The sequence below is a fragment of the Nuphar pumila genome, chromosome 1, assembly GCF_984573655.1.
Source record: "Nuphar pumila chromosome 1, dmNupPumi1.hap1.1, whole genome shotgun sequence".
NCBI lineage: Eukaryota > Viridiplantae > Streptophyta > Magnoliopsida > Nymphaeales > Nymphaeaceae > Nuphar > Nuphar pumila.
Window position 1 is genome coordinate 24,300,883 of NC_143249.1, and position 21,453 is coordinate 24,322,335.

Genomic DNA, 21,453 nt, shown 5'->3' on the forward strand with positions numbered 1-21,453 from the left:
AGTGTCTAGGCTCAAATCCGGGTGTATTAAGCCTCTGTTTGGGAACCATTTTGTTGTACGTTTGCAACAACGTACAACAAAATGGTCTTACATATATTTTAAGATCTCCCTGAACCTAAACCCATTAGAAGCTTGATCAAGCAATTTGTACTTCAGCAGTTCATAGAACTATGGCGTGTCTGCATAATCTTTGAAAGATTCCCAAAATACATCAGTCCTGATAAACAAGCCGAAGGAACGAACAGAGGGTGTTCAAGCTTAGCTCATTCTTGTGGTGAGCCGAGCCGGCCTCAAGCTCATGGCGAGCCATTGTTAAATGAGTTGAAGTAAGCTCATTAACAAAAAAATAACTAAATAAACTCTTTAAAATTGAAAACAATAAAACTTGGCCACTAAATCAAGTGAGCCAAGCTCAAATTGGCTTTTTTCACAAAATAAATATATTGTTTCAAAGCTGTAAGCTAGCGGTTTTGAACTCTAAACTTATTGCTTGCACACCAAACGCTTAGCACCTACACTATGATATAAATACATGAAAAATGTATTCACACCGGCTGCCTATTTCACGAGTTCGAACGACCTCTTTATTAGCCAAATATGATATGCTCGTCTCTTTCACCAGACCTAAATACACCTGTTGTAAGATTTTTCAAATCTAACAAAATCCTGAATATATTTTGAAGTTTAGGCCTCAGAGGAAGTTTAAGGAATTGGAAAAGTGAAATCTATCAATTCTTGTAATTCTTGAAATAGAGCCTAACTCCCTCAATTCGTCAAATACCTCCTCAAAATCTCTCTCAAACAACCATTGCCTAAAGGGTCTGACTGTGATCCAAAACAAATCTTCAATTCTTACCTAACTACCAGTTGCAAAGGAGCCATTAGTCAGGTTCATTCATGGATCAGAATCGATCCTAATCCAACCTGATCAACCATTTATAGGTTTCAAATCGAGATCAAGATGGAATACCTCAAACCTAATCCTGATTCTAATATGGTTAGCAAAATCGAAGTATGTAGGTAATACAGAATGTGTCATGAAATTTTGGGCGATGCAATACCTCTAAGAAGTCACAAGCATGAATCCAGTTCTGCCTGTTTAGCTCCACATCCAAGAAATGCAGATTGAGGTTGAAATTGAATCATACCCAGCACTGGTAAATCTGTTGCTAGCCTTAGCAAGTGACTCTTAAGAACAGCAGAATTCCTGATTTATTTAAGAAAATAATTGGAGGTATTTCAATGAGTACCTCCATTAAGTATTTCATCTAGGATTTTGATAATTTCCAGAAGAACCATGTGGGTCATATTCCCACAACGTTATGCTTTCTAATTAAATGTTCAATAATGGAGAATGCACAATTCAATTTTGAGCACCACGCTGCTCCTAAACTCGACATCAAATAAATTTCCACAATTGCTAAAGATTCTTGCTCTTCAGTTGACAAACTCTAGTCCAGTCAATGGTGTCCCAGCATGCAATTGAAGAGCACAATCGCCAACAACCTGCACCAGGACGATCATTAGCAAAACATGCACTAAAATCATTCCTTCCCTATAATTAACACATGCTTGAGAGAGAGAGGCATCAGAGAGGATGTCGGGGCAATGTTGTCAGTATCGGCTGATACGTATCATATCGGCAGAAAATAGATACGATACTAACCTGAATCAGCTATTTTTTAATAAATGTAAAAAAATGCTTAAAATAATTTATTGATATTATTTTAATGGTTTTAAGTTTTTAACGTGTCACGTTCTGATTAACACGAAATATTTTTTAATTATTTTAGCCGATTCAGAATGATTCACTTGAGAATCGGTATCGGTCGATCCACCTGAATCGTTGGCCAAACGATTCAGGGCCGATACCGATACTGACAACATCGTGTCGGGGGTATACCCCCCCTCCCCCCCGCCCCGACAATGCCTTTTTTTTTATTTTGTTCCTTCGTTACAGTAAAATAATGTACCCAGGAAGGAGCGGATGTGCATTCTAAGCGTCCCACGCGGACAGGACGTGCGATCAAACAGGCCCTTATAAATCACTACAACACCAGTACTGTAAGAGCCAGGTAGAATGGGAGGGACATAAACAAAAACAAATAACAGCAACAAAAAATTTAACCAAATAGCAACCAACCGAAGATCGGGTAATGTAGTTATAGCTGGTAGCGTAAAAAACCTGTCAGAAGAAATGTTAGCAATGGAAGAAAGCTCTACTGGAACAAGTAGTAAGATCTTAGTAGTGAAAGGGCTCCAGCACTCTTGCAGTCATCAGAATGTTTCAATTCCATAATTTGGTGATTAAGGATCAGCTTATCCTCAATTGATCAATCTCAGCTCCAAAAGAAATGAAGACCCCTAAATCCATACTGTTTCGGTAGAACTGGCCCTCTATTTCTATGCATGAAGGGGAATTTCCGGTTAGGCATGAAGCCACCCATATAGATGATGAGAAAAATAAAAGAAACGAAGAGGTCTATTCTCATGGTGAGCAACTTTTCTTGGCAACGACAAATGATGCAATTCAATTTTTTCGTCACCCTTGTTCTCTCGATTAAACTTGAAAGGTCAGTGCTAAGTTTGTCTATCCCTAAATCCATCATTTTTCTAGAGGTTTCTATACATGAAGTGGAACTTCCAGTTACCAATGAAGCCATCAACATAGATGAAGATGAAAAAGAACAAAAAAAGAGAAGATGAAGAGTTCTATTCCCACAACGAGCAACTTCTGGCAATGAAAAATGATGCAACTCGGTTTTCTTCTCATTCTTGTTCTATCAATTATACTTTAAACCTTAATGATAAGTTTGGCTTGTTGTGTTTGGGCTTTCTTTTCTCTTTTCTGTTTCCCTTCATGCTTTGCTTTCTAACATTTTCAAGAACATTACTTTTCCGAGATTTGTTTCAACAATGAAATGACTTTATAATAATTAATATGGGTCACTCAAACAGCAACTGAAACATAGCAAGCATGCTGAAACTATGATAAGGTCCAGAAAATACAGATACAGAAGATCTGAAAGAGAAAGAAAAGGGTCAGGGGTGCAAGAGAGGAGACAGAATTTTGGTCGATCCTCGTGGACCACATGAAAGTATTACACAACTTGCATGAGCAGTCCACTCACGGCACTGAGATTACAGCTAAGCATCTTATCTCAGGGTGTGTCAAAATACATGGAAATATTCAACGAACTACATAAATCTATGTTCGGTAATGTACCTAACAAATGCTTTCAAATAATAAAAGGAGATCAGCTCAAAGTACCTGTGCCATAGATCTGTAGGAATATTCGGTAACCCCAGCAATATGAGGCGTGATCAGCATATTGGAATGCTTGAGAATCGGATTCTCTGGATCGAATGGCTCAGTCCATGCAACATCAATCCCCAGACCACCCAAATGACCAGATTCAAGATAAGATTTAACAGCTTCATAGTCCAGGAGACCACCACGAGCAACATTGACTAGAATAGCTCCCTTGAGATAAAACAATCGTTTGTTAATGATAGAAAGGTACATCACTTGCACTAACAGAGTTACGAGATCCTCCACAATTAGTAAAGTTCCTCAATTTGACAGTTTAAGTAGAGGAATAACATTTAATCCCACCAGAAAATTACCACCTAAAGGTTTTCTTGTCAAGCAATCCACCTGGTATAGTAGGCATGGCTGCAAGCCACTAGATTATTACACAACAATTACTAGAAATCTATAATGGCACCAGACCAAGTTTAAGAACAATTAAAATCAATATAAATTATTTCAGATTTCAGTTCATTTCTTTAATGGAACCCAACATTAATCATCTCACTTCAGCTAAGTAAAACTGAAGGCATGACAAAAGGCTCCCAAAATCTATGGCTAACTAAATTTTGTTTAAGCTCTAAATGAGAGCATTATTACATGGGTAAAAAGTGATCATCCTTAATTCCTTATCATAAACATGATGGTGCGAATAATTCACAGTATAAAGAGACTAAGCTGTTCAAAGCCATTTTAGAGCTTGTATGTGCAAATGCACATTGAAAATGGGAAAAGAGAACACTGAAATATTAACTTCAAGGTAAGCCACATGTATTCATGAAAACTGCAGTTATGCACTCAAAGCTGTACTCCCACTTGCAAAAAATGGAATGTGTACATGGGGAAAATAATTCTATTATCATGTACTCATCTGCAATTTAGCACAGGTTCATTTCCCAACCCTCGTAACAGTTGTTAGGAAAACCATTTATGTGGGACCTTGAATGGAATGATTTCATATTTCTGCAATAAGAAAGTGAAAGCAGAATCATGGGATCCATTTACAAATGTTCCCTTATTCCCCCTTATGTTAAGGTAGATGAATATTCAAATATAGATCTTGTACTTCACATCCCTTACAACACATGATGTTTGACCAGTATAACTGTATAACAAGTCTCAGTATGATGGTTATAACAGACTGAGTGAAAAAAGAAGGAAAATTTTCTGCACATTTCAATTTCAGAATGAGGGAGAATATTCAAGAAAAAGCATAACAGCATTAAAAAATTCTTGCAATTTTCTCCAAATCTAAGGTACCCGTCAGGTATGACATGCATTGATAACAAAATAAAAAACATATCAACCAAGTCAATGACTTCAAAATGTATGATAATTTATGTAAAGAACAAACCTTTTTCATTGAAGAGAGGAACTTCTTGTCCACTATACCCACCTGAATTTCCAGTTAGTTTCTTTCAGAACTAAGTGCATGATATTATTGTCTAAAGGCAGAACAAATATTCTTTGGTCTAAGAAAGCAAAGTGTGGGTAGACAAACCGTTTCTTTATTCAATGCCATGCAAACAACAACTATGTCAGCATCAGCAGCAAAGTCATATATATTCTCCAGCATGCCCTTCTTATCCACTGAGGCATCACCAGCATCAAGGGTCAAACTCAATACAGAAGACTTATTGTTTGAGTCCATGAGATAACATTTCCTCAAATAACTAATTCCAAGAAAAAATCCTTTGTATGGAAGAAGATGCTGAAGAATTGAATTCTCTATAAATACCATAGTTGCTGATAGAATCAAGTGAATTAGAGCTCCATTGTCGTTTCGTTGCAAGAATTTTGACACCAAATGCTCGCAAACGTGTGGCAAGATCAACACCAATATTCCCATATCCAAGGATGAGGACCTGCAGAATGGAAGATATTATGTTTATCATTAAAGACAGAAGGTTCATAACATTTACCAAAAGTTTATGAATGAACGTACAAAAAGAATAAAACAGTAAGTGGCGCATTTTTGAATAATTTTCTCATTACATGCCTTAAGCTACCACACCTGTGAACCTTGTCATCATTGCAATATTCATGTAACAAATTCTCAATATAAGTGAGATCATATTGACAACAAATTATAATGGGCATTGACCCTTCTTTCTTTCATGCTTTAATTCATCTTGCCTCTCATGTTTTAAGATACACTTTTTCTTGAAAAAAAAAAACAGATGCATTAAGCCTTATTACTTCAAGTTTTACAATGGAATCACTGCTATGGCCCAAAGGACCTAAGTAGTAGCGGTATTGATCATTTGAAAGTACTCATTGATGTGTAAACTCACAATGTGAAAAACATTATTTTTATTAATATTCAAATGCACAAAAATGCATGAGATACCCAATATATATACAAAGGAAAGCCTACAACTAGCCATTAGGCTAAATACTAGAGGTTAGACTAGTCCTAACAGCTAGTAATCCCTAGCTACACTAAATAAAAAATAAGAAAAACAAAAGGAAATAAAAGAACTATTTAAACTATTTTTTACAGCAAATGTAATATATATATCCCAAAAGTGGGATCTCAATCAGCTTCTTCAAGCACCAACTGATTATGGACTCGACTAGAGAATGATACAAGGAACAAGGCAATTATCAACTCAAAGTCTCAAACCTCCTTGACCATGAAAGTAGAACATTCAAGTTTGTGTAGTGTGACATTGACCATGACCACAGATAATCTTAGTTTCTGTGATTCTACTCATCAAAGTGCAATCCTGCAAGGAATTAAGTGGATATCAGTGGCCATAGAGTAAGGGAGCTCTACAAGGTGGATATGACAGCAATTTCCAGTGATGGTGAACTAAACTTTGTTTTCATTATCAAATCCACCATTAACCATTAATAATGGACTATAGAGATCATAGCATCTTGTATCAACCCATGCACATCAGAAGCGGGTTGCCAAAACCAGCAAAAGTGGTGATCAGCAGACCAATAAATATTGAAGAAAGAGAGAACACAGAGAGGTTACTATTCCCAGAGGCCATAATGTATCACTCTTTATGAAATTGATGTAGGCTTATTTTTCAATATAAGCAATGTTCTGGATCATATTTAGGGATAATGAAAAACCAAAACATAATGAATTTTTCTAGAAAACAGGTTTCCTGAATAATATGGCTTTGCACCATCAAAACATGAAAGAAATTCAATATGAAAGCATAAGCAACTAAAACTTTTATATAAAATGCACAAAGGACATTACAGTGAATATAACATGCTAATTAAGTAAAAAAAATAAAAGTACACTAATGTAAAAATCAAAAGCAAAAATACAACACAGATACTTGCAAGCAGTAGGTTCACACCGTTTTCCCAAAAAGTGTTTCCCCAACTGGCTCTCCTAACACCTTTTGATTTACTGCCCATTCCATTTGTTTCTGCAATATTAGATGAAAACCAACTTCATAGTTGGGAAAAGAAAAAAACAAGTTACAAGAAAAGAGAAGGTGAAGAAAATGTTAACCGGTTTCCTTAAAAGTGATCTGATGATTCATTACGAATACCTTAGCATCTTTTCAAACATACAACCACCACTCAAACTAGTCTACATTTCATGCATATACATATTCAGAATATGAAAACATATACAAGCAAGCACATGAATGTCGCAATTGTTAACGTCCACCACATTTTCAGTGGATATCAACAAATAAACCAAATTGCTTGATCTTAACAAATTCAGAAGTACCAGGGTGGTGCCTCACATAAATTGCCATCATAAAGGAAACTTCAGTGATTTTACAAAAGATACAAAGGCAAATTCCATTTAGGGGCCAACCTTTTGACCAAATTCCAAAAAACGGGCCTCAGTTTTCTGAAATTCCTGTTATGGGCCATAGTTTTCAAGGAAATTGTCAAATAGGGACCTTAAGTCAACATCCATCCTCTCTGAAAATGTGTGGTTTCCTATATTGTCCTTTGAAATTGAGAGATACTCATTCATCCTCATAAGAAAGAAAAGGGTAAAGATTGTGAACTGTTAATTAAAGATTACCGTTGTAATTTGACTTATGATTTAACCCGAGTTAATAGACAATAATAAAGGTAGGCTTTTGTTTGGCAGTTTCCAGGAAAACAGGCCTATATTCAGAAATTCAGAAGTGTGAGGCCCATTTTCGAAATTAAGGGTAAAAGGTTGGCCCCTAAATGGAATTTTCCCATGATACAACACTAAAGACTGCTTATATTTTCACACTACAATCAATAACTGTGCCATTTACCAAAATGATTTAATCACCCTTCATAGCAAGAAGAATATAAGAAACCATAGAGAACTGTTAGGGCCAAGAAAATTTAATGAATTTGTAAATGTCTGCTAAAAGCAAAGAAATGGCTGTTGACAAATCCCTTATGTATGTATGTATGTATGTATGTATGTGTATGTGTATGTGTATGTATACTTTATTTATTTATTTATTTATTTATTTTTGTCCACAATGAAACACTCACAAAGGAGCACAAATACACAAAGGCATGAAAAAAATATCTTTTATTGAGAGAGAAAACACTCCAAAGCTTAAGAATACAATGGGAAAACACCCCTATTTATAGGCTACAAGGGACCCAAGGAGGGACTCCCATATAGACGTCGGAGCCCCTCCAAGGGTCATATTTATGACCATTGGAGGGGTCCAACGTCTATAATGTGGACCCCTTCATCAACAATAAAAAAAACAAAAAAGAAAAAGAGAAAAGAAAAAGAAAAAGCATATTCAAGTGAATATGCGTGTTACATATAAAAAGACAGATATACCCCTAGAAGGTATTACAACGAAAATATATATATATATATATATAAATAGATAGATACATAAACATATATATGAAATATATATGTATATATGTATATATATATACAATTTAACACCCCCCTCAAACTTACGGTTTAATGACCAAAAATTTGCCAAAGAGAAAATTAAATTTAGGAAAACAGAGCGCCTTAGTAAACAAGTCAGCCAATTGATATTTTGATGTTACGTAAAGTAGATATATAACTTTCTTCAGATATTCTTCTCTAATATAGTGGCAGTCCATCTTGATATGCTTAGTGCGCTCATGAAATGTGTGATTTTTTGCAGTATAGATTGTACTCTTTTTATCACAACACAACTTCGTAGGCCCTTAAACATGAACTCCCATGTCTTCCAATAGCTGGCGAATTCAAACAATCTCCATGGTTGTAATTGTCATGGCTCGATATTCGGCTTTAGTAGATGACATTGACACCTTTTGTTGCTTCTTGCATCTCCAAGAAATTAATAATTCACTTAAGAACACGCAAAAACCAGTAGTGGAATGGCGGTTATTTGGATCACCTCCACAATGAGAGTCAGTATAAGCAATTAAATTTAACTCAAAAGACGAAGATAAAAATACTCCCTTATTCAAATATCCCTTTATATATCTGATGATTCGGAGTATTGCACTCATATAAACTGATGTAGGCGCATGCTAGAATTGACTTGCAACATGAATGGCATAAGAAATATCAGGTCTAGTGATGTAAGATATATCAAAGACCCAACAAGTTGCCAGTATCGATTTCTAACTTTGTTCCTACCACTTCAGAAGTTTCACAAACTTTATCATCTGTAATTTCTTATCTGTCAATAATCTCAAATGCAAGTTTAGTTTGAAATAAGAAATAACCTCTGTGAGAGTAGGCAACTTCAATGCCTAAAAAGTATATCAGAAATCTCAAGTCTGACATTTCAAATTTATCTTTTAGTATAGACTTTATACTCTTAATTCATTTAGTATCGTCACCTGTAATTAGCATATCATCAACATATAATAATAAAATCATGATTCCTGCATTGGATTTCTTGACAAATAAGGCAGTGTCAGTAAAACATGAGGTAAATCTATTTTCTATCATTAAGTTATTAAACTGATTATACCAAGCTTTGAAAGCTTGTTTCAAACCATAAAGAGCTTTCCGTAGGCAAAAAACTTTACCTTTAAGAACATTCATTCCTGAAGGAGCATCCATATAGACTTTTTCATTTAAGTCGTCATTTAAAAAGGCATTTTTGACATCCATTTGATATATATTTCATTTTTTAATTGAAGCAATAGTAATAAGACACCTAATAGTAACAATACATGCAACGGGGGCAAAAGTTTCATTGTAGTCTATTCCATATTCTTGACTATACCCTTTGACAACTAGACAGGCTCTATACCTTTCAAGAGACCCATCACTCTCGGTCTTGACCTTAAAAAACCATCTACATCCTATTGTCTTGTTTCCACGAGGTAGATCTTGAAATTCCCAAGTTTTAGCTTTTCTAAAGGCTTTAAGTTCATTATCCATGGCTTCCCTCCATTCGACAAATTTCTTGGCTTCTTCAAAGTTTTTAGGTTTCACATATGAATGGATGGCGCTAAGGCACGCTCTATATTTAGGTGAGAAGGATTCATAGGATATAAATCTAAAAGGAATTCTTCTAGCTCTTTCGGTTCTTCGAGGATTTAGATTATTTCTAAAGGTAGGCTCACTAGATTCACTATATTTCTCAATTGCACTTCTAAAAGTGCTTCTATCTCTATATGTATATGTGATAGGGTCACTAAATGTTCTTACTTCGATAGGATGATCAATAGATTGATAAAAAGAGGTGTTATTCTCTTCTATATTTTCATTATCACTAAGATCATTCAGTTCATCATCACTAAAAACATTATCAGTTCTTATTAATAACTCAAATAAAAAAGAATAATCCACATTATCTTTATGAGGTTCACATTCTTCAAAACCACTAACATTTTCTAAAAAGATTACATTTTTAGAAACATATAATTTATCATTTTTAATATCATAACATCTAAAACTTTTTTTAGTTTCGGAATATCCAAGAAATGCACAAGGAATAGCTTTTGGTGAGAGTTTATCATTTTTATCAATAAGAACAAAACATTTGCATCCAAAGACTCAACCTATTGTAGTCGGGTTCTTTTTTATATAGAGTTTCAAAATGTGAGATTTTATTTAAATTTTTTGAAGGAAGATGATTTATAAGATAAACGAATACAAGAGTCGCCTCGGCTCAAAATCTTTTAGGAATGTTCTGAGAGATAAGCAAAGTTATAGTGGTTTCAATAATATGCCCATGTTTTCTTTTGGCTAGGTCATTTTGTTGAAGTGTTTTGAGACAAGATTTTTTATGAACAATTTTATAGATTTCAAGATAATTTTTAAATTCATTTGAATGATATTCACCTCCGGAATCGGTCCTAAGAATCTTTAGGTTACCATTAAATTGATTTTTAATCATCATGTGATATGTCTTAAATGATGCAAAAACCTTATGTTTACGCTTAAAAAAATATATCCAACAATATCTAGAATAATCATCAACAAAAATAACATAATATGCAAATCCTCCTTTAGATATAACGGGTGTCGGTCACCGTACATCCGAATGCACAAGTTCAAATAGTTTGGTTGTGAACATAGATCTTTGTTCAAAAGGCAAACTTCTCATTTTTCCAAGAATACAATCATTACAAGTGAAGTCACTTTTACAAATATCTTTAACAAAATATAAATAAGAAAGCTTGATGATATTAGGATGCACAAGTCTTTTATGCCAAACATTTATATCTTTATATTGGGCAAGATTACAAAAAAAATATTTTAGAATTTGTATAAACTCAATATAGTAGAAATCTCCTTTTCTAGAGCCTTTCCCAATCAACTCCCCAGACCGGCAATCCTGTACCCAACATTTATTTGATGAGAACTTAACATCACATCCACAGACCTAGAGTTGAGAGACCGAAAGCAAAATTTAAATTTAATTTTGGTATAAATCTAACTTTGGAAATAAAAAAATCTTGTTTTTCAAAGTTTCCAACCCCTTTGATTTCAAGATAAGCACCATTTACGGTTAAAACAAAAGAAGGTAAAACATTTTTTGTATATTCAGAAAGTGCAAAAATATTCGAAGTCATATGACAGGAGGCACCCGAATCTAAAGGCCAAGGAATCTTACCGGGAGGAGAAGAAGATGATATGGCGGTACCGAAAATGGATCCTTTGAAGAGAGGTTGAAGAGCCTCCATGACTTGACTTAAAAATAATGCTCCATTGTTGGAAGTAGATGGATTCTCCTCCTTATGTGGTTAAAACGTGGTAGACATAGCCACCTTCTTCTTCCACTTTGAACAAACTGGCTTAATATGTCCCGATTCTTTACAAAAATGACAAATAATTTTTTCATACTCCTTTCCTTTATTCCATCTTCCATTTTGTCCTCCTTCTTCCCTTACTCCTTGATTTTGATTTTGAAATTTGTTAAAATGAGGAGGCTTATAGGTTTGCAAATTATTTCTCGGCCTAGAGACGACATAAGCTCCTTCATTCTCATCTTTGGTTGAAGGCATAGCTAGAACACTTTGATTGGTTTTATTCATTCCAATTTGAGTTTCTTCTCCACTTAGCTTAGTAAGAACATCTTCAAGAGGTGGAGAAGTGAAAGAAGATAAAAGAGAAGATCTTATTTACTCGAATTCAGGTCTAAGCCCATTCAAAAAATTAAAAAATCAATATTCTTCTAATTGTTTGTCGTAGCTCAATGGCTTCTCCACTCCATTTTGGTTCAAGAATAGCAAGCTCATCCCAAATAAATGATAATTCGGCGAAATATTCTCTAATAGTCATTTTGGAGGTAATATTTGTGAGATAAATCTCTCGACATATACCTCTCAAGATATTTTCAAGCTTGAGACGCTTTTTTAAATTTCAAAATATTGGCATTGATTCTAGTCTCAACCAAAAAAAAAATCCATGAAAGAATTTTATAGTTTTTCATTTCTCATTCTTCATGTTTTTTGTTATACTCTTCAAAAGCTTTCACTCTTATCACTCTATCAAGGATTTTTATTTTTCCTTTTTCAACAATAGTAATTTTTTGCTCGGGTTCTAGCACCGTACCTTTGATGTAGCCCCAAAGCCCTTTTCCCTTGATATGAGCTTCCATATTACTGGCTCAAACATGATATTTTGACCCGTTGAGTTTAAATCCGAGGAAAAAATCAGAATCCTTTTTCGCCATTGAGGAGCTTTTATGAGAAACAAAAGAGTTCACAATTAGAACACTTACCATAATGGGTCTTCTTTTTGCTGTCTTGAAGCACATCAAACGGGAAGTATCTTGCAAGAGCCTTCCACGCCAAAATAGAAAAGAAAAAAGTAGGCATGATTTTGAGGCACCAATCACGATGACTATAGCATACACTTCCACTACTCATAAACCTTGCTCTGATATCATGCAAAAATATCTTCAAGAATATCAAGTTCAAAGATGACTTGATTCATCAACAAGAATCACAAAGAGAATAAGTGCACAAAGGCACAATGAAACACTCACAAAGGAACACAAAGACATAAAAAAAATATCTTTTATTGAGAGAGAAAGCACTCCAAAGCTTAAGAATACAATGGGGAAATACCCCTTATTTATAGGCAACAAGGGACCCAAGGAGGGGCTCTCATATAGACGTTGGAGGGGTCCAACGTCTACAATGTGGACCCCTCAATCAACAATAAAAAAAAGACAAAAAAGAAAAAGAGAAAAGGAATAAAAATAAAAAGCATATTCAAGTGAATATGTGTGTTACATATGAAAAGACAGATATACCCCTAGAGGGTATTACAACGAAAATATATATATATTTATATATAAATAGATAGATACATAGACATATATATGAAATATATATGTATATGTATCTCTCTCTATATATATAAATATATACAATTTAACAATGGTATGCTCGTAATTTATATCTAAATGTGTGTACATTTTATTAAATACCCTAATAAGGTATACTATAAACAGATGTTTTTTAAGGTGGTCCCACAACTGCTTATCTATTTTTTTCTTCTCCTTTTATGAAATTTGCAGGTTTAATACCAGATTTATATGGTATCAGAGCCATGAATAATGTTTGTTGCACCTTTTGATTTGAGTTAATCTCGCTCTCTCTCTCTCTACAGACATGGTTTGAGAGTTTTCATCAGGCACTAACCGAATGAAAATTCCTAAGAGCTACCATTGATCATTCATTACTTGAGAATGGTGATCATATACGTAGATGATATAAATATTACAGGAAATTTCACAATTCTTATAAATGAAATAAAGAGATTTTTACATGAAAATTTTCAAAAGGATCTAGGGAACTGCAATATTTTCTTAACATTGAAATTAAGAAGCCTGAATACCAAATCAAATTATGTCAACATAAATATGCAATAGATATATTCAAAAAGGTTTAATATGGTGAATTGTGAGCCCATAAATACACATTCTGCAATGAACAAAAAGGATATCAAAGAATGAAGAAAAACCACTAAAGAACCAAAAAAGCATATAAGTATGCTAGGGCTCTTCAATATCTCACTATCACAAGGCCAAACATATCTTGTGCAGTTAATTAAGTTTGTGAATTCATGCATTCCCTTACTATCACTCATATGGAAGCTCTCAAAAGAGTCTTATGATATTTAAAAGGCAGTGTTGGCAGGAAATTATTATTACAAAAAGACCCACAAACAAGTAGGACAATCTATTATTGGTTACGCTAATGCAGGTTGGGTAGGAGACCTTGACAACAGAAAATCAGTTTCAAGGTATTTCATATTCTTTAGAGAGTAAATTATATTGATCCTCAACAATATTCACAGAATATTGCAAGCTCAACAAGATTATATGAACTGCAAAATAAAAGGTTGCATCAGATGAGAGCTTGTTCATAAGCTACCACCATGAAAGAAACCCACTTGTTTCCGTAGAAGACCTAACATCAGATATATTGCATGTTCTGCACATGATATAGAGTTTCCTGTCACATTTCCTGGGATTCTTGCAACTTTAATCCCATACTGAGTAGCAACCTCAATGTCAACACCTGCAGGTACCATAGAAACAAGTTGCTTCAGCATGTCACATTCTTCACAATCAGTATAGTCATTAGCAGACAAAGAAGTGTTTGAATAAAGAAAGAATTTGTATATACTTATGTTTTCTGACATTGACAGAAGACATGAAGATTGTTGGAGAGATAGACTCAAAAACCACCAGAGTAAGAAAATGTGGCCAGTAATAACAATGACAATGATAAACAGGGACAACCTTCCAGTCCAACACCATACTGCATAATCAACTTCATCTGCTTTGCCCGAGCAATAAGTTCAGAATCCAAACGCTTATTTTTAACTACACACAGGTGGTAATTCTCAATAACATCAGTTACGTCATCAAGAGGTACAACATCAACCTGTGAATATTGCAAAAATTTTTGCTCAGAAAAGTTGGATAAACACAAATGATTTTCATTTAAAGAGGTATTCTCCCAAACAAGGACTTTGTGGATACAAATTAGGCTGCTCCACTAAACCTACAAGTAATAATACTGCTCAAAACCTTAATTTCCTTGAAATTTGAATCTCATCAAAGAGGTTTCTTTTTCTTCATTCTGCGGAAATAGGTATTATATAATCACTGAATTCACACATTCAATTCTGAAATCATAAGGTGGAAAAGTGAGTTTTTCTGAAGTAAACAAGAAGTTTACATATTCAAGCAAGAAGGAAAGGAATATGAAAGATGATGAGCATGGTCACAAATATTGGCGATATTTTCAAAATATTGTGATATTATCACTGTATTTTCAGCAAATGATATTATAGGTAAAATATCGCCAATTTGAAAATATCGCGATATTATCACGAGAATATCGCAATATTCTCGCAATAATATCGCGATATTATCAATTATTGTTACTGTTTTTATTTGTTTTTTACATCTTAAATGTGTCTTTTTATTTTACATTTTTTAAATTATTTCTTTTATTATATATGTATTTTATTATTTAAATATTATATTTTCTTACTTATTTTTGTTATATATATATATATATTTTAAGCCCCAAGATTTTTCCGAGATTTATCACCAAACCAATAATATCGCGATAAATAGCCTTGCCGAGATATAGCTGATACCAATATTTGTGACTATGATGACGAGTACTTGTCTCGTAAAGAGAAAAGAATCCAAAACTCCTTTTCTAGAAAGGCCAAATCAAACTAAACCAGTTCCAGCTCATTTCTACTTAGCACATGTGTTGATATCCTGCAGAATCTATCATGAATTATGGCCTTAATCAATGTAAGAGACAATGGCCTTATTCATTTGGATGTAACCATGTCTCCAGAACCCCAGACTACTTCCCAGCAAGAGGAGGCCTTCAATGTCATGGTTCATAGACCAGCTTGATACCTGTGAAGCAGTATTTCATTCACCAAATCCCACCATCATTTGGTATGGCGGACCTTTGTATTCACCAAGAACCTTATATTCCAGGGTATATACCAAGTAGATGATGCTTTTGCTAGTAGAAACCTCTAATTCTCAAAGACAACCATATACTTCACCACCAAACCGTTCCCACTATAGATTATAAATAATGCTCTTGAGAAATGTATGAAGAAGTCTCCTCCTATGTACCAGTTTAAATCTTAGATCCCACCAAGAAAAGAATCTCTTTTTGCCTCCATTATTTATAGATCTAGATCTCTTGAACATGAACCTGAGAGAAGAACTCTCAATCAACTCTTCTTGTGCTTTGTTGATTAAATTAGGAAAAGACAAAACTATGTCACACTAATACTCCATTTTGGTTCCCACTCCATATCCCCTTGTATACCTTTTTTTTTTGGGCTAGGCCTAGGGAAAACTGCACATTGGCTGGCCGCTGGTTGGTATCCCCTTATATACTAATTGTATTGGAAACTTCATAAAATGGTCATATCCACAGTGATAAGCATTGAAAACAGCAAAATAATGGCAGCCAAATTCTCATGAGAAATGGAAAGTTCTTATATTTTTTGCATTTCTTGAGGCAAAATTCAAGCAAAAATTTAAGTAAATTAAAAAACAGTTTTTTAAGAAAAATAAAAATAAAACTGTATATAAAAAAATCACACATCTTTTCATGAAAATAGTTGTTAAAAACGTAATACCATGATAAAAATATGATATTTACATTTTAATGAAAATATCACAATATTTTGGAGTTTAAAATGGCAGCCTACAATGCTTTTGTTTTTGCAATATTTCCAAGATATTGTCGATATTTGTCTCTATGGACATAGCCCCGCATCTGCAGCCGCATCCATGTGACAAAGATCATAGAAACCATGGTGAATTATGCCCATGAATCATAAAGACGTTTATGCTCTTCTATTGGACTAACAACACAATAGAGTTCCACGCCATATTTAATTGTATGATACATTGTCTCTTCCCCGCCCTGATTTTTTTTCTCCCTTGTTCTACTGGAAACAATAGATTTCCTATCACATCTTTTTCATTTCTATCCATTCTTCCTGCATTTTCGAAATTCGGATTCCAATGTCTAGAAACTCAGTGGTTTCATTTGTTTATAGGGTTTTTCATGTCTCCAAAAATTGGGTGTTATGTAACATGGGTACTTCAAAATGCCCAATGTACCTCTGGATGCTATACAATATACAGGATAATGCATTGTGTGTTTATACAAAACATTCAGTATTCTATATTTTTTCCATTTGTTCTTCAAATTTTATTCTGGAAAAAAGTATCAAGTCTGTCTATCAACTTTTCATGCTTGATGTACTAACGGTGAAAGATGCAGGATAGCAATATTCACTAATTTCAATGGGCATCGACATATGCAGTTCAACCACAAAATTGTGGTAGTAAAATTAAAAACAAAGAAACTGAAAATTGAACTGAAATGGAGGAAATACCTGCACAAAAGGATATTTCTTGAGATACTCAATTGTGTAATTGTGTGAAGCAGGAAAATGAGGGCCACAAAAGAGCACGCGAGTGATGCTGCCGCTGTTCCCATTATCATGTGCCATTCCGCAAACCTCGTTACTCCTACTGGAAAGGAAAAAAAAAAGACATAAATAAAATTATACCATGGGAAAATGAAACAGTAATTTTGGATCGGATTGGGTGGTAAAGGGCTAGTTCACTGTTATTGTCTTGCTGATATATAACCAGAAAAAAAAATTGAGTTCCAAATTGTTTGGAATTTCTCGCTGGATTTTTTAATATTTACATTGAGAAACTGCCCCAGGATCAGAGACCTAACAGCGCTGGCTTTGCCTGACATACTTAGGATTATTGTCTTGTCCGCGTAAAACTCTTTGGGCTTACTCCTTGCCCCAGAGACCTAGCCGCGATGGCTCTGCCTGCCGTGCTTCACTGTTCTGTCAACGTAAAACTCCTTGGGCTTACCCTTGCCCCCGGACACCGAGTCCGGATCAAGTGCAATCACATAGCACAAAATGTGTGCATTAAGCACATTGCCCTCCATCAGGCCTTGGCTCCACAACTGACAGGCCCTGTCCCAAGATGGAAGATGATCAGGCGCTTAATGCACCTGATCTTTTCACCCGGAAACCTAACCACACTGGCTCTGCCTGCCGCACTTCTGATCACTGTCCTGATAGCGTAAAACTCCGTGAGCTTATCTCTTGCCCCAAAAAAAGTCGCCATGCTTCGGCTTGCGCAAGAGAAGACGCCCAAACACGCTATTAACCATACAACCAACTAAAAAAGAGACAGAATTTGAGGGAACGGAACGGGGAATTTGCTAACGTGCACCGTCTGGATCGTTTCGCTTACCTCCGGTGACGGAGATGACGTCGGGAGATCGCCGAGGAGCAGCGACTTATCGCCCGAAGCCCGCCGGGGAGAGAAGGGAGCATCCGAGGAGGAAGCGATGCATATCGTGGCGATATAATCGACAAGGAATTGTACGGAGATTCCCCTCTGGTGTCGAGCTCGCGGGAGGGTCAGTATCACAGAAGATATCTGAGTCGGGTTAGAAACACCACGAACCGGATCCATCTTTGACTTGGAGGTAGGGACGTCAACGGGTCTGGTTCGGGTTGGATCTAATCATTATTGAATCCAACTTAATCGGATTCAGATTCAGATGTAAAAGGATAAAACCGAATCCAGATCTGACTAGTCCAAATCTCGATATTTACACTTAATCGGATTCGAGTTTTAATCTGATTCGGATTCAGGTTTCAATGAAAAATTAATACCGACCCGAATCTGATTTTTAATTGAATTCAAATTTGGCAGACGAATCCAACTAACCCAGATTCGGATTTGGGTCAGATATTGGGTTACATCTGACACGTTGACATAAATACCTGCAGATATTGCTTGTCTTGGGTAGTGCTGTCAATGGGTCGAGTTTGACCCGGACCCGGCTCGTACCAAACCCTATAGGGTCTGGTGATAAACAAGGAGAACCGATTATATTCCAGGTCAGACTTAAAAGGTCTGATTAATATATAGAGCCGGGTATGGTTTGTGAAATTTCTTACCAGACTTAAGCCCGACTTGAATTCCAAATGGGATCCACAAATTTTCAATATAAAAAAGATATAAAAAAAACTTATTATTTTATTGGGTATGATCCGGGTCTGGTTCATGTAATCCTTATAGGATTCGAGTATGATCTTTTCTTGTAATAAGTCGGACTTGACCCAAGTCTGGACCTGATACCAGCATCTCAAATCAAATCTGAATTTGGTCACACTAGGTTACATACCAAACCGGTCCCGTTGACACCCCTAGTCCTGTGTAATGGTACATGCAAATCAGGTCCAAATTACCACCATAGTGGTTACTCATGTGGTCAGCGGGTCCTGTGTTAAGTCGAAGGTCGGCCGTCTCGGTAGCCCTAAGCTTAAACTAAACTCAGATCAAATCTCATCGGAGTTGGGTCTAAATTTTAAGTTCAATTAAAGAAAGGGTCTTAAAACACAAGTTGAGTCATACCTAGCTACGGGTAGAAATTGGTTGGATACTACACTCAACCTGACCCGGTGTCTTTAATGTGAACGACGTTTAAGAAAATGATAAACTTGTCGTGATGAAGAAAGAAGGTCTTTTTTTTATTAAGATTAACAATAAGGGAGAGCCAATTTTAATCTCCATTAGTATTTTGGATATGTGATTTTTTTAATGAGGAACCCTCAATAAAGCAAAGAAAACCATGAGTGAAGCCCCACGACCACCTTGCCTTACCTAGCCTGCTTCTAAAAGCTATGGACACACCCATGCAACAGCAAGGTTTGATCGGGTGCTTTCATCTCAGCACCCTCACAACAACCTTGCTGGCCTCTCAGGCAACCCGGCGGTGGTAATTATTTTAATCATGTCTTTGTCTTTTTAGGAGAGTGTTTGTTTTGGACCGTCATGTTTTCACCTTTTTGTTACCTGCTATCTTGTGGGAGCCTTTGCTTCTAAGCCCGTGACAGTATTAATACCTTGGTCAGAATCCAGCATTGATTTTGACATAGATCCACAATGAGAACCGAGGTATTCAAACGTTGAATATGAAATCAAGAGATTTTTTAAGTTCAAATTCTAGAACTGGGTTCAAGTCTCTAATTGGTAAAATCTTTGAGATCTCTTATCCAAGAATACACCACCTTTAGCAAAGGACATCCTGATCGATAAGGACTCATTTGTTTCATGCAACTTTCATGAGAAAGCGCTGAATTGGACCGCTGTGGGCCCAATGAAAATGCATCGACGGGCATGTGTTTATGCGAAAAACCCAAACTTTCCATGGCACACAAACAGAGCCTAAATCTTTGTGGTGGAAAAGTGTTATGCCGGCATCATAGTTGGCAGACTCGCCGGTTTGAAACCGGTCAACTCGTTTTCAACCATTACTCAGTGAAGACTCGGATTGAACCGGTCTTAACCAGTCCACTCGACCGAGTACCAAGCGAAACCACTGCCACATATTTATACTTTTTACTTTCACTGATGGACCACCGGAAATGGGGGCCCGCCCTGCCTTGCCCCGTTTCAACCAGGGACGGAGGACATGAAATAGGGATTGAGGCGGGGGTGAAAGTTAAAATCAAAACTCATGTGGGGAGGCAGACAAAAATGGACTTATGTGTTCCTCTGCCCCACCTCGCTCTGCCCCGTCCCATCCTCAATCCTTCTTTAGGGATGGCAATGGACCGAGAGGAAACAGGGCTATGCCCCACGAGGATGGAGGACATAAAATGAGGATGAAGTCATTGAGGGAAGGCAGGATTTTGAGACGGGGTAGGGGTGGAGACCTTGTCCACTACCATCCCTACTGATGTGTGATGACCCTATTGGCTTTTGAAAGTTAGATCCTCATGGGAGCCGTAAGGGTGGGTCAACCATGGCTGGCACAAGAGGGCTCTAGTTTTTCTCACCACCTCTCAATCCTTACGTACTTCCCTTAGCTCAAATTGGCAGAATTTTTTAGAAATTCATATTCCTTCTCGTGGAAAGCCTTGCCGTTGGTGAGAATGAAACAAACGGGCGCTAGGTCTCAAACAATGTTGTCAGTATCGGTGGGCATACGTAACTTATTGGCAGAAAATTGATATGATAACTATTTTTTAATAAATATAAAAAAAATACTGGAAATTGTTTTGTAATATTATTTTAATAGTTTTAACACGTGTCATGTTCTGATTGACATAAAGGGCTTGATGGACGTGTATACATTTGGTGTTCCCGAGGCTTGGTCAAACGCCCATGGCGGTCCTGTTCGAAACCTCTGCATTAGGATGGGGGTTTATGTATTTGAGATGGAATGTAGGGCTCTCTATCCTTTCTATTTCCACTAATAGATGAATTTGGATGTGGTAGCTGGCAAAGCAGCTGCCAAAACGCCCATTCCAGTCAGGGGTGACAAAATCTGACCTGACCCCCCAACCCTCATCTTAGCCGGGTTAGGGTTTGGCTTAGATGGGTTTGTGTCGTAAATGGGTCGCCCTGCTTAACCCGTTTATTAAACGAGTCGTGTTCGTGTTAGGGGTATGTCAACCCGTCAACCCGTTTGACTCGTTTAATAAACAGGTGGACGGGTCAACTTGTTTACACGAACCGTCAACCCGCAACCCATTTATATATATATTAACTTATCTAACCCTAACTCCTATTTGACCAATAGTTCTGAACCAAACCAAGTCATAAACAAAAATGTATATATTTTGGAGTTGACCCATTTAATAAATGGGTTGTCATGTCGTGTAGACCTGTCCC

General features: G+C 36.1%; 1 protein-coding gene across 1 annotated transcript; it reads right to left on the bottom strand.

Moving 5' to 3' along the window:
• Window positions 1-1,224: 1,224 nt before the first annotated feature.
• Window positions 1,225-18,087, bottom strand: LOC149848377 (D-isomer specific 2-hydroxyacid dehydrogenase family protein). Its single transcript, XM_090011332.1, has 10 exons — window positions 18,016-18,087; window positions 17,127-17,265; window positions 14,470-14,614; window positions 14,118-14,245; window positions 6,634-6,705; window positions 5,049-5,175; window positions 4,812-4,900; window positions 4,665-4,706; window positions 3,272-3,484; window positions 1,225-1,506 (listed from the first exon to the last, which is right to left on the bottom strand). The coding sequence occupies exons 2-10, from the start codon at window positions 17,241-17,243 to the stop codon at window positions 1,438-1,440; spliced, it is 1,002 nt and encodes a 333-aa protein (XP_089867458.1). The 5' UTR covers window positions 17,244-17,265; window positions 18,016-18,087; the 3' UTR covers window positions 1,225-1,437.
• Between the last annotated feature and the right edge of the window lie 3,366 nt (window positions 18,088-21,453).

Coding starts and splice junctions, on each gene's coding strand:
- LOC149848377 (XM_090011332.1), bottom strand. CDS start 17,243: ATGGCACATGATAATGGGAACAGCGGCAGCATCACTCGCGTGCTCTTT. Junction 5,176..6,633: donor AAACACTTTTTGGGAAAACG/GTGTGAACCTAC, acceptor TCCATTCTGCAG/GTCCTCATCCTTGGATATGG. Junction 3,485..4,664: donor TCCTCTCTTCAATGAAAAAG/GTTTGTTCTTTA, acceptor TTTTATCTCAAG/GGAGCTATTCTAGTCAATGT.